Genomic DNA, 15,009 nt, shown 5'->3' on the forward strand with positions numbered 1-15,009 from the left:
CATGCTATGGGGTGACAGCACTACCTACTGCGCCACTGCCTCGCCCACCAGATGGAGTTTAATAATAAAATTATATTTTTATTTGTTTTTTTTTTGTTGCAGATTGTTGATTGGTGCTCCCAAAGCCAGGGCTTTATCCAATCAGGGAGCAAACGTGACGGGTGGGCTGTACAGCTGTGACATCACCACCCATCCTAACGACTGTAGCCGAGTGGACTTCGACAACGATGGTAAGCAGAGCAAAAACTTATCAGAGATTAGACATACAGTTGAAGTCTGTTGAATTATTAGCCCTCTTGTATATTTTCCCCAATTTCTATTTAACGGAAAGAAGATCTTTTCAACCATCATTCATTCCGTTGAGGGAACACCAGATTAGGGTTGTAACAATATACCGGTATGAAGGTCTACCACGATTTGAACGTGCACGATTATCATACCATGAACAATTGCATATCAACGGTTTTAACCCTTAAAGACCGAGACAGCCGCCCGCGGCTAAAAATAAGTATTGTTCTTAAATGTTTAATAACTTTTGATCCGCTGATCCCATTCATACAATTCAAAGATTGGCATAAAGAAGAGAATCTCAGCTTTCCAGTGCTGTATCACATAACATTTGCGGACTTTCAGAGGCTCCGGAATCAGTGCAGTTACGTCATCAAAATTTGACAACGCTGATTTGACAAAGAAACGCTCGTCACTGTGTCTCCGGACAAACCAGACATGATACATTGATGCATTGTCCCTCCTCCATGCCCAGATTGGTTCAAACTCGCTATATCACAACCAATAAGCATAGGTTTCACTTTTGTTTGTGGACCAACACTGAGCTTTTTGAACAACACGGAATGAGAGATAGGCATACATTTATGCGCGGCTAAATGAAACGCAAAAAAAAAAGTTTTGCATGAAATAATTCTCATACTAAGTACTTTTGCATGCACAGCAGCACAGAAACATGACAAAACAGTGACACAGCAAAGACGAACTGCTGCTCTTGCTGTTTTCAAAAGACGCAAATGAAGGTGCAGCTGTTTGTCTGCATTGCAGACAACCACATCCAAATCCATATCCACAGACAACCATATCCATGCTGGCACATAAAACCTAAGGATGTTCCATATTGAATCTAGTTTTGTTATGTAACTATTTATAGTATAGTAAATATTTATATCTATTTTTTACTGAGGATTTGCACCATGTTTATTTGGACTTTGACACATTATTTATTATTTTCTTATTTTTTTATTTATTCATTGTAAGTGGTGTTGTTTATAGTAACTGAAAATATATTATTTGGAAAAAGTCAAATTTGCTTCACTGTTCTATTATTTTGTAACACTTTTTTTCTGTTTTGTTCATTCCCAGACCTTTTGGGCAAATACATTGTCAGTAAATAAATGCATTTTTTTTTCCCCATAGAAAAACCTTTGTTCAGTCAGAAAACGTGTTCTTATTCTTTTCAGGGTCTTTGCTATGAGAATTACTATTTAATACCGTATACCGCGAAACCGTCAAACCGTGGTATTGTTTTTTACGATTATCATACCGTAAAAAATTCATACCGTTACAACCCTACACCAGATTAATAAAGGAGCTAAGTCGAAAATAAAATGAATGAATAAATGAATTTATTGAATGGGATAGCCCCTTAAAATGAATCATCTCATTTTCAAAGGGGGTCCCTAAAAAGTTCATAAATCAAACAGAGTACAACACATCATAACGTACATACACTTGACAAGACAAACAAACAATCAAACAAGCAGCATACTCCACCTGAAACACCTCCCACAATCTGAAGCTTAAATAAGCAAAAACATATAATCAAAAGTACAAACAATTTGATATACAAATAAATAATAAACATTTAATTTAAGGCCAATATTAATAACATTCGCAAGTTGATTCCAAAAGAGAAATTAATTAGCCCTCAAAAGACGAAGTGATTTAATTGATCTAAAAAAGGAAGGGAGATTGTTCCAGTCTGTCCTTTGTCCAGTCGGTGCTTTGTATCGAAGTGTGGTTTATTCTTAAACAAATTTCGAGAGGATCACGTGCTTATAATCAACACGGCTGGCTCCTTGTTAGCTCCGTAATCAGCCCTATTAGATGATTACGGAAGCATTATAAATAACCTGAGTTTGTCACTCCAGTTATCTTCGTCTAGAAGCTCCCCCCCTTTCCACCCCTACATCCTCCCACTTTTTCTGATCGGGCGACACGGTGGCCCAGTGGCTAGCACTGTTGCCTGTCAGCAAGAACACCGCTAGTCCAACCCATCGGGCTGGTTGGTGTTTCTGTGTGGAGTTTGCATGTTCTCCCCGTGTTCGCGTGGGTTTTCCTTGGGTTGCCCGGTTTCCTCCCACCGTCCAAAAACATAAACCATAGCCAATCGACTAAAACAAATGATCACCCAATACAACCTGAGTTTACACTTCTCACGGTGACAAGCAGGGGAGTTCTCGAGACCTACCTGACCTCGAATTCCCCTCTCGCCCTTCTAATGGGAGGGAGCCCCGGGCTCGAGGATATTACGAGCTCAGGGCTCTCTCCCGGGACAGCATGCCAAATACGCTTTATTGATTATCAGCTAAGTGTGAACTCTTGAAAGGACCTACGGCCACTTTCTGTAGAAATTCTGGGAACAAAAAGATAATTCTGTTGCATATGACGAAGCAAATATGGTGATGTAAATGGAACAAAAAACTGCTTTAAATAAGTAAACACATTTAAAAAGAAACAAATACCAATGATACTATGTGCAGAACTTAGGTTAAAGCAAACCAAGTGTTTCGTATAATATACAATGCTATAAGGACATCTTAAAACAAATGGACAGAGAATTGAAGACAGGTTTTAAATTAATATCAGAGGAATTAATATAGATAATATCAGCGTAATCAATAATAGGAAAAATTAATTGAGAGATCAATTTTTTTCTTACTTTAAATGAAAAACAATTAATAGAACGATAAAGAGAACCGAAGCACCGATATGACTTTTTAATTATAAAATCAATATGGGGTTTAAAGGACAGTTCAGTATCGAGCCAAAGGCCTAGATATTTATATTCACCGACATTAGACAACTGTGACCCATCATCGAATCTAATGTTTATGTCTACTGAATGAATGTATGACTGAACTAATATCAGTTTGCAACATCAATAACCTTAACAAGCTGTTTTTAACAAATAAAAATTAATGGAAGTGAATGAACGGGCATCTGAGCCAAAAAAGATTCCAGTGGAATCTGTGCCCGCTCATGCATGAAGAATAAGCTCAATATAGAAAATACTTATCTAACGGTCGTGTAGTACGATCAAATTAAAAGTAGCAAGGCTATTTTAAACACAGCCATTGTCTTGTTCAGGTTTTTAAGCCCTGCCAAAGTTCAGATCATCTATTATGTCCTGAATGGAAAAAAAGGGATTTCACAGGGTGTCCAAACTTTTTCACAAGACTGTAAATGATTTGATTTGGCTTCACAGTTGATGTTCGGGTGGAGAATAAGGAGAACCAGTGGATGGGTGTAACTGTTCAGAGTCAAGGACCCGGAGGCAAGATTGTGGTACGTCAAGAACAGCTTAATGTTAACGAACCACTAACTGACTTCCAGTTACACTATGGCAGGGATGTCCAGACTCGTTCCTGGAGGGCCGGTGTCCTGCAAAGTTAAGTTCCAACCTCAATCAGACACACCTGGGCTAGCTAATCAAGCTCTTACAAGGCAGTCTAGAAAGCAAGTTGAAGCAAATTGGAGCTAAAATCTGCAGGACACCGGCCCTCCAGGACCAATTTTGGACACCCCTGCACTATGGCATTTACAATTTACAGCATGTCATGTGTTATTATCGGACACTACCTTCTTTCCCTCTTTCTTAGACATGTGCCCATCGCTACCAGCGGCTGCTGTTTCCGAACACCCCTCAAGAGGCACGCGACATCACGGGGCGCTGTTATATGCTTAGTCAGGACCTGAGCATTGACAACCAGTCGGATGAGGATGGAGGGAACTGGAAGTTTTGTGACGGCCGCACCAGAGGTCATGAGCGTTTCGGGGCCTGTCAGCAGGGCTTGGCGGCCACTTTCACCAAAGACTACCATTACGTTATCTTTGGAGCACCAGGGGCGTACAACTGGAAAGGTAGACATGGCATAGAATTGTGTATTTGTGTGTATAGAGAGTGAATTGACAAAAGTGCATCTTAAAGAGCCCCTATAATTCATTAAAAGAGGTTATATTTTGGTTTCGGGAGTCTCCAACAACAGGCTGATGTGCATGCAAGGTCAAAAAACACTTTCATTGTCTTATAATATGCATTTATTTTTATCTTATTATCGCAGCGACTCCCATACCCCAGCGATACCCAGCGATTCATTTGTTCCCAAACCCCTCCTTAGCGTGATGCTAATCTGAGCTGATTGGTCTGAGCTGAGCTGATTACGACGACCCAGTCTATTGTGATTGGTCGACTGCGTTCAGCATAAGATAGAGAGAAATGCCCATCACGGCTTATCAACATTGTTGAAGTAGTCAGAGTGCAGAGTATATGTGTGAGCCCGTTTCCCAATGCTGAAGTGCACACCAGCATAGTGCTCTATTGTTAACCATGACACACATTCAGTATTAATCAACCCAGTCAGTGCCGGAGACATGCGGATGATCCCGTCCCATACAGCTGGCATTGCACGGCTCAAAGATACTTTGTAGTAGGGATGTAACGGTATTGTAAATACCGTCATACCGCAATATAAATTTTTTTCGATATTACCGAAGTCGCATGACTCGGTAAAACTATAGGTCTTCTGAGAAAATTAGCTCAGGCGAATGAAGCGAACGGGAGGTAGCGAAAACTACAATTCCCATCAGCCCATGCTTGACCATCATCCCTTGCGGTCTGTTGTCGCTACAGATCCAGTAATGCGGAAATGGAGTGTGCTGCTAGAAGCGGGGATGAAAAAGAGCTGGAAAACTCTAAAGCGGGTGTTGTCGCCGCGCGCGTACTGAGTAGCGGTGTTGTCGCGCGAGTTCTTATCAGCGGTGTTGTCACGTGAGTTCTTATCAGCGGTGTTGTCACGTGAGTTCTTATCAGCTGTGTTGTCACGCGCGTACTGAATAGCGGTGTTGTCGCGCGAGTTCTTATCAGCTGTGTTGTCGCGCGCGTACTGAATAGCGGTGTTGTCAGCACACTGTTCAGATTGATGCAGACATGAGACCTCTATCTCACTCATGGTTTGTCCTCTCAAGTGGGGGAAAGACAATGCACAACGTTACCCACTGCTGTCAACCTGGGCCAAGTCCTATCTCTCTTGTCCCAGAAACCTCAGTCCCAAATGAGAGGGTTTTTTTCTGTTGCAGGGGACATTGTAAATGCCCAGAGATACCAGCTTTTACCAGATTATATTTATATGATAATTTTCCTTTAAACCCATCTCTATCTAAGTGAGTGAGTGATTAAATGTTGAATGTGATGAGTTTTCGACAATACTATATTGAAACTTTATTTTTTTACATGGTTTAATATTTTTTTGTTATTAAAATTGAAGTTCCTGTTTCAAAGCTTACAGATAGATGGCTAATTTGTATGTCATTGACACTTTTGGCACTTTTTTGGAGTATTTTCATAAGTTTTGCTTTTTCCTGTAAATGATTCAATAAATACCGTACCGTGACATTCATACCGAGGTATTACCGTACCGTGAAATTCTGATACCGTTACATCCCTACTTTGTAGTGTGCAATTAAACACAATTGCCTCTAGGAGGAGCAATGGAAATAAAACAAACACACTCAAGAAATACACAAACGCCAGACATGACGTTGGCGTGGACTAACGCACATTCTCAAGTTAATTTCATCGTTGGTAAATCCAAACGTGAGCGTAAAATCTGGCATACACAAAGTTTTCTTTAAGATTCCTGATTCAACGTCAGTGTGACAGCCTTCTCAGCGAGAAAGACCACATCTATGCCCTACCATAGCACACTGAGGTGTTCTCACGAGGAAACGTAACTATTTCACATTGGTCAGTTTAGTGGCTAATTGTACAATATGTAAACATGTAAAATATGTACAATTTAAAAAACCCAACCATCATTTAGTGATAAGCAAATTGTGCTAAATTGTATGAATGAGGTATGTATTCATATAAATTAGCCACCAAATCAAAAAGTTACAAATTACCGTGAGACCGTGTTTTCCTTAGGCCTGTTTTATGTTGATCTTATTAAAACTAAGAAAACTATCTGAAGTTGTTGTTTTTAAGTTATATATACCATGATTTTTCCAGTCTGGCCCACTTGGGAATAAATTTTACTCCATGAGGCTAAAATGAGTTTGACACCCCGAATATAACACAAACAGACACTACCGAAATTAAGTTGACTTCACTGATCGTCAATGTGTAATTCTCCCCCTGTTAAAGATCCCATGAAACTAAAATAAAAAATTTGATATGTTGAAACTCCCGTTTAGAAAATATGAAACTGATGTAAACATCCAAAGCTTGCAGTTTGCCTCTTTAAGGAATCAATGATTGTTTTTAAATCACCTCATACTTCAGTTTCTCATCAAATCTTGACCAATCAAATGCTCTGACATGCCCCGCCCCCTTCAAAATGCTTCTCATTTGGTTTTCCTTTTCTCACTCATTATTTGAATTTTGCTCCTTTTAGTTTTTTTTAAAATTATTTTTCCTAACATATACAGGGTGTACTAGTTTTTGGAAAATTATCATAAGTTATTTTGTTAGATAAGCTGCAGATTTGGCTTCAGTACTGACTAATCTAATGTATATGCACACATATAGTATTGTTAAGCTTCTTATAGAAAACGTTCATTGAAATGAGAGATTTGTGAGCCGTGTTGAGCACTGTATCTATAGTTGAGGCCATTTAATATAAATTGGGACTCAAGTGTTCTTGCATCTATTCAGTATTGCATTCTACTCACCCTCATCGCATCTGTTCTGCAGGTATAGTGCGTATAGAGCAGAAGAACAACACTCTGCTGGAAATGGGCTTGTTTGATGACGGCCCTTACGAGGTCGGGGATGAAAACCGTCTGGATCCAAATCTAGTGCCAGTACCTGCCAACAGCTACTTAGGTGAGTGTGAGGTACATTGTGGCTGCGTCCGAAATCGCACTGTTCCCTACTATATAGTACAGTATTAAAAACAGTATGCAAGTCGAGTAGTATTTGCCAATTTCTAGGCTACATCCAAAGTCGCCTACTACTTGAGTAGGTACTACATTTGAATTTACTACACGATCGTTAAAAAGTGAGTTCTATATAGTATGAATGTGAGTAGTATGAATGGAGTTGGGATGTACTACAGTACATCCACCATTTGTCATTATCACTTGACCTACCCACGTCAGCTGTGTCATGGGATAGCGTAGCGTCTATTGGATGTGCACTTCAAAATCACGCCGGAAGTAGTAGATCAGCCGGGTACTTCTTACATACTGTTTTTCGAATACTATGAATTCAGACACACTACTCGGCTTTCATACTGTTTTTAGAGTACTATATAGTATGGAAGTAAGCAATTTTGGACGCAGCCATACTATTGGGAAAAACAGTATGCGAGAAGTACCTGGATGACCTACTACTTCTGGTGAGATTTTGAAGTGTGCATCTAATGAACACTAAGCCATCCCATAATATATCATAAGATAATTCTGACGCAGGAGAGTCATGTGATAACGACAAATGATGGGATGTAGTACATCTCAATTTCGTTCATACTAATTAGATTCATACTGTGTAGAACACACTTTTCCAACAGTCGTGTAGTAAAGTCAAATTCAAATGTAGTACCTACTCGAGTAGTCTGCGATTTGGGACACAGCATTGTGCTTTGATGTTTGCGCACTGAAGCTCACATACATACATGCATTTTCAGGATTTTCCCTGGATTCCGGCCACAGCATCACAGAGAAAGGCAAACTCATCATAGTGTCAGGAGCGCCGAGAGCCAATCACAGCGGCGCAGTGGTGTTTCTGCGCAAGGAAGGCGAGCTGTCCTCCATGCTCACACCTGAGCACATTCTGGAAGGACCAGGACTGGCGTCTTCATTTGGATATGATGTAGCTGTGGTGGACCTCAATGGAGACGGGTGAGCCACACAAGATGCTACAAACATCTTAGCAACATGCTCTAATAGTGTTAAAGTCTGCATGAACCAGAAGCTGCAACTGCTTTTTTTTTTCGCAATTTGACTTAGTTCCTAGAGAAATGGAGTATTAAAGGAGAAAATTGTGGGTGTGGCTTGTTTTTTCAACTGTGAGCTGATTGGATGTAGTAAAGTATAGGCATTTCATTCAGAAAGCTTGGGAAAGGGGTTTGGGGAGAGTTATTACAACCTAGCAGACTCCTCCTCCTCACCATTTCTGTTTGTTATCAATGAGAGTGTATAGGTGTTTCCCAGTATTGGGTTGCAGCTGGAAGGGCATCCGCTGTGTAAAACATATGCTGGAATAGTTGGCAGTTCATTTCGCTGTGGCAACTCCTAAGCCGAAGGAAATTTAATGAAGTAATGTTAATAATAATAAGACAAAGTACTTGAGTATGATAAACTAAGTATGCTAACTTGTCTACTTAAAGTAAGTATGTATGTGTTTTCTTTGGTTGGTTGTCTGTCCAGTTGGCAGGATGTTGTGGTCGGTGCGCCTCAGTTCTTCCAGAGGGATGAGGAAGTTGGTGGAGCTGTGTATGTTTACATCAACAAAGCCGGACGGTGGCGGGACGTCACTCCTGTTCGCCTTAATGGAACCAAAGACTCCATGTTCGGTCTGTCTGTGGAGAACATTGGAGACGTTAATCTGGATTCATTTGAAGGTTTGTTGAAGCTGATTTTTTTTATGATTTGATTAGTTTAGATTGAGTAAGGATTAGTTAATCCAAATCAAAATTCTGGTTTTAATTACTCACCCTCATGTTAATCCAAATCCTCTGAGACCTTCGTTCATCTTCAGAACACATATGAAGATATTTTGAGATGAAATAAGAGAGCTCCCTCATCCTCTATAGACAGAAAGGATCCTGAGACATTCGAAGTTTAGAAAAAGAAACATTGTCAAAACAGTCTCATGTGTCTTCAGCGGTTCAACTGTAATAATACGAAGCTCCAAGAACACTTTTGTGCACCAAATAAAAAGGTTTTGCTATATCTTCTCTTCTCATCAGGTCCCCAATGTCTATGTTTACTACGGTCAATACAATGTACTGCCATTGAAGGCCCCGGGATGCTTCAATGAAAATCAAAATCATTTTGAACAAAATCCAGCCAAAACGAAGTTCTTTTTGAATTTGTTTCAGCAGTCGGAAACTGCTCACCAAAGCAAACTTTTGGGGGATTGAGTTTTAACTCCAAAACACCTGTGAGCTGTCATTGGTCCATTGCGTTTACACAATCGGTGGGTGTGTTTTGGAGCTCCGACTGCTTTGGTGAACATTTACTTCCACCCTAAAATTCGTTTCTCATCCTATGGAGGTCAGACACAACACCAACATTTGTAGCGTAGAGCTGAATTTTCAAAAACACTCAGCTGTTTATAATTTCTTTTTGCTCCCAAAAGGAAAATGAAAAGTTGGTTCTTTCATTACATTTGAAGTATACTGGGGCTTCAGTTTCAGTCTGTTAGTTTGAATTATCTTTATTAGCTAGTGTACTCTAAAACTGACAAAATTTGCGTTTAGAAGATACAAACCTAATATAAACATCCAAAGCTTGTAGTTTGTCACTTGCGCCTAAATCAATCGTTTTTTTTTTTTTTTCACGTCTCCGCATGTACGTACCCATCCGCATACTTCAGTTTCTCTTCAAATCTTGACCAATCAAATGCTCTCTAGTATTTTACATGCCCTGGCCCTTTCTTCTCATTTGTTTTTTATTTGATGCACTTGAACTCGACCATTCTCACTGGCAGAGCTGTGATAAAACAAAACAATATTGGCTTGTTTTTTAAAAGGGGAGGGGCTACTCTATGTCCCGCCCTCTCCATGTTTTAGTTGAGATTAAATCAAACATCGAATCAAAAAATGCACATTTTAAAGCACTTTATGGGACCTTTAAGCCACAGTCACTCTGCATGTTTCCACATTGGCTTCCATTCATGCGCATGCGAATGCACCAGACCGGAACCTCAAGCTCAATTGACAACTTTCGCATGTTGCTGCGATGTTCAATCTTGCTGAACTCTGACCTGTAAAATCACTTCATGTAGTTGCATGCTACCAATAGAAGATCAAAACGTTGCTTCTCTGTACAGAAATTAAAAATATAGAGCAATCGCTTGTTTTATCAGTGTCACACAATCTTATTTTATCCCACCTTTTTAACAGCACCATCTAACCGAATTTCGCATTAATTTTGCAAGTGTCATGTTGACCGTAGTATAAAACTTGCACACTGATATGATGCAGAAGATTTAGGCAGACAAAGTCGTTTTACAGATTTTTTGGTGCACAAAAGTATTCTTGGAGCTTCGTATGATTACAGTTGAAGTCACCTGGAATGTTTTTTTTTTGGTTGCTTTACTTGACTTGGAACTCTATAGAGCATGAGGGAGCTCTCTTTTCATCTAAAATATGATGATGAACAAATGTTTACCAATTAAAATGATACAACCCCAAATCAGAAAAAGTTGGGACAATATGGAAAACGCAAATAAAAAAGAAAGTAGTGATTTCTGAATTTACTTTGACTTTGATTTCATTGCAGACAATACAACAAACATTATTTAATGTGTTCCTCATCATTTATATAGTTTCAACAGGTGATTGTAACTATGATTTGGTACAAAAGCAACATTCAAGAAAGGTCTAGTCCTTTAGGAGCAAAGATGGGCAGAGGATCGCCAGTTTGCCAATAAAGATGTGAGAAAATGATTGAAATGTTTAAAAACAATGTTCCTCAAAGAAAGAGAGAAAGAGATTTGGATATTTCACCTTCAACAGTGCAGAACATCATTAAAAGATTCAAGAAATCTGGAGGAATTTCAGTGCGTAAAGGACAAGGGTGCAAGCCTAGGCTGAACAACCGTGATGCCTGATCCCTCAGGCGGCACTACATCAAGAATCCTCATTCATCTATAAGCGATATCACCACATGGGCCCAGGACTACTTTGGCAAACCTTTGTCAAGTACCACAATACTTAGTTACACTAAGTATCCACAAACGCCAGTACAAACTGTACTGTGCCAAAAGGAAGCCATATGTTAACAGTGTCCAGAAGCGTCGTAGACTTCTCTGGGCTCTGAGGCATCTGGAATGGACCATCACACAGTGGAAATGTCTTTTAAAGGGGGAAATGAAGCTTTCAGTCAAGTATATGTTATTTCAGGTAGTTTAGGTCAGGCAGCGTAATACAGAGTGGACCAAAGCGCATCAACTGATCGGTAAATAAATGGGAAAAAAGGAAAAATGTAATTAATACATATTTTTATATTAGACACACATCTGATGCTTGTATTTGCTTTTGCTCCACCTCCACAACTTCACACATTGGGTTAAATTAGGCTTTGCAGTTTCCGTGTTCAGTCCATTCCTTCCACCGTACCTGTTTAGCGGAGGGAACAGAACCAACCCCGTGATGTCAGACACATTGAAATTCCAAAATGGCGGCGCCCTAGGTCTAAAAGCTGTAGTAAAACATGCCGTTTTCTTCTAAATGGTTACATTAATCGAGTTTGTTTAATACATTTTCATTAAAGTGGAATCCAATGTACAAAATAACGTAAATTTGACTTATTTTCCTTTTTAAGTGTTGTGAAAAGGAATGTCAACATTACAAAACTTTTTTGAAAAGTGTTGCAAAAACCAACATTGATGTAGTTTATTTTGGAAAAAAAAAAACTATAAAAATCATCAAAGCACATCAAAAAGATTTGGGGTTGTATAATGATGAGTAATTAATAAAATAATCTTCATTTTTGCATCAACTAACGCTTTACATTCTTCTGGCTCGTCTGTTAGATATTGCAGTAGGCGCTCCATATGCAGACTCAGGATTTGGCAGCGTGTACATCTATCACGGATCTGCTGACGGCATCAGTACCAAACCGGCTCAGGTCAGACTCGCTCTCTCTTTCTCTGCAGTTTTAATGGAACACATCAATGAGAAAATATTAGGATCAGGTAATGGTGGAAATGAAATGAATAAATGGCACTGCGAGGCTCAATCTGTTTTAGCATTTTCCAGTGTCATCCTGTTTAAAAGGTTTTCCATTTTCAGGATTGGTGAAATAACGTTATTAGCTGTATGTTATTATTGTTATTATTTAATTTAGACGTTCCTGTTATGTAATTTTGCGCTCAGTCTGAAAACAGTGTGTTTTTAAAGCAAATATGATTGTCTATCTGCAGTAGTTTTTGTGATATTCTTTGCCATTAGACAAGTAAATAAAGCTGTACCCTTGTCTGAAAAATGTAAAAGTCATCATTTATTATTGCTTGTGTCAGTGCAAGCTACGGTCAAGACACAACTAGTGCTGAAAATATGTAAACAGCTATTTTTATGACCTTGTTGCATATGCTTCTATTGGAGTTTCCCAAGCAGCATATATAGCACCAAAATATTTTGTGATACACAATGTTATTGTCATTTTAAGACCACTTTACACTGTAATAGCATCGTAATGCAAGTAAACTCTTCCAAAGAACACATATTATTTTATTCTTAAAAGTATTTCATTTAATTATAGTCATTTTAACAATTTTAATAATTAGGCATTGGAATTGAAATGTGAAAACGGATTTCCTCAACAAATAAATAATAATAATAAATGTTAACAATAATAGTGCGAGGTAAAAAACACGATCAGATGTATTTTCAGTCATGCCACATGAAAATTTACTACAGTAAGCACTATAGTGTGTTTTAACCTTACTGACACCTCCAATAGGGTATATGCCGAGCTAGTGCTGTTCCCATGCTGATACACTTCCGGTGACCTGTTATTGTGAACTTTTTACCATTTTGTATGGTTCCTTATACAGCATCGATGTTGTAATGTCATTAAAATACATTCAGTTAAATAAACTTTAGCATTTATTTAGTTACTCAAGCGTAAAACGAGACAAAAAGCTGTTTACTCGCACGCGCTCGTCAGAATCGGCAGGCTAACGCAGAAGCTCCATTGAATATACTGGGGTAAAATAAATGCTCATATTATAAAGACATGGCGGGGGAAATGTAATTTAATGCAGTGCTTCTTGTACAATCTGAGACCCACTTTAAATCGGATATCACTCAGCTAGTGGAGATCGCTGATTTTTAAAGAAAACAGACCTTAAACGCACCGGTTTTTGCATTGGCATTCAATTCGCCTGAAGCGCTTAACCCAGGTTACTTTCAAATTAAAAGTCCTATTAGCATGCTTCGGCATATACCCCATAGAGATAGAGAGCTGGCGCAATCAGCTAAAATGTGGTTAGAATGTTTTTTTCTGTATGGGCGATACAGTATACACTCACCGGCCACCTTACTAGTACCAGGTACCCTTTTGCTCTCATATCTGCCTTAATCCTTCGTGGCATAGATTCAACAAGCTACTGGAAATATTCCTCAGAGATTTTGGTCCATATTGACATGATAGCATCACGCATTTGCTGCAGATTTGTCGGCTGCACATCCATGTTGTGAACATGAACATGCTAAGCATGTCTGGGGTAAGATGGAGGAGGCATTAAAGATGAATCTAAAGCATCTTGATGAACTCTGGGAGTCCTGCAAGAACACTTTCTTTGCCATTCCAGATGACTTTATTAATCAGTGATTTGAGTCATTGCAGAGATGTATGGATGCAGTCCTCTGAGCTCATGATGGAGTCAGACACAATATTCATTCTGTCTCCACTGCAGCAGGACTTTATATTCTATACTGGACATTATTTCTGTTCAGTGATGAGACTTTAGTCTAAATAAAGTCAGACCTTTACTGTCCTAATTAAATCATTAAAAATCAAGGCATGATCATGTTTTATTTTGGTCAAATAAGCATAATCTAGAGGCCTTTGCCTCTTATATAAGCCACCTCTAATGCCAAATGATCAACTAGAAGCAGGGGCGCCCCCAAGGGGTGGCCAGGGGTGGCCACGGCCACCCTTGTGTAAACTCTGGCCACCCCTGTGGCCACCCCAATATGATAGTTGCTGATATTATTAATTTAAATGTATTTACTTAAATTCACAATACTTCAATAAATAAATGAATAAATAAAATGCAGCCACTAAATTATTGTGGATTGATCAGCACCACTGACGAAGCTGATTCACTGAGATTGCACACTTTTTATTAAGAAATTATTTTTGAAACGAGAAAGTTGTGTTTCATCTGATTGAAAACCACAAATCCAAAATAAATAACTAGATGCATTTTGAAATCTGCTTTTCAAAATTTTGTTGGGTTTTGTTTGGTTTATTAATTCATTCCTTAATCATATTCATTATTCATAATTCATCAATGTTAGACATGGCATATATTGTATGTTGTACAAGAAATAACTTACCTGATAGAGGTTTTAGACTAAATATTGATTTTTATTTGGTTTGCACTTGTACTTGCGGAATAAATTACATTATTTCAAGAGTAATTATTGGAATTCATTAAAACGTCATTATTTCTTTTACCAAAAACAAAAATATAACATTACTCCTTATTCACAATATATACACAATTCATAATTTTTTTATGTGCCACCACAAGATTTGTTATGGCCTTACTTGGCCACCCCTAAGAAAATTTTCTGGGGGCGCCACTGACTAGAAGTCTAGTTATTATTTGTTGTTTCTAAATCTTGGATAGGCGACAAGACTTTTGTCAGGTAGTGTAGTTTGTTTACTTAAAAAAGGGAGAAAACTCTTACAATTATTAAGTAAAGTCAACTAATTGCTTTTTACAGTGTGGTAACTTTCATAGTGAATTTTCTAGAAGCCTTTTTTCCTTAAAATATCATGTTTTCTGTTCATCAGAAGAAAGAAACTCAACTACAT

The 15,009-nt window shown here is 38.6% G+C and overlaps 1 protein-coding gene across 2 annotated transcripts in view; it reads left to right on the forward strand.

Moving 5' to 3' along the window:
• itga6a (integrin, alpha 6a) overlaps positions 1-15,009 on the forward strand; it is a 58,746-nt gene that overhangs the window by 19,023 nt on the left and 24,714 nt on the right. For both annotated transcript variants that reach the window (XM_005167411.6, XM_005167409.4), the window contains exons 2-8: positions 103-230; positions 3,497-3,576; positions 3,891-4,152; positions 6,983-7,114; positions 7,917-8,130; positions 8,659-8,852; positions 11,993-12,087. In XM_005167411.6, coding sequence (XP_005167468.2) covers positions 103-230; positions 3,497-3,576; positions 3,891-4,152; positions 6,983-7,114; positions 7,917-8,130; positions 8,659-8,852; positions 11,993-12,087 — 1,105 coding nt within the window. The remainder of the gene's footprint in view (positions 1-102; positions 231-3,496; positions 3,577-3,890; positions 4,153-6,982; positions 7,115-7,916; positions 8,131-8,658; positions 8,853-11,992; positions 12,088-15,009) is intronic.

This window comes from Danio rerio, chromosome 9 (genome assembly GCF_049306965.1).
Source record: "Danio rerio strain Tuebingen ecotype United States chromosome 9, GRCz12tu, whole genome shotgun sequence".
NCBI lineage: Eukaryota > Metazoa > Chordata > Actinopteri > Cypriniformes > Danionidae > Danio > Danio rerio.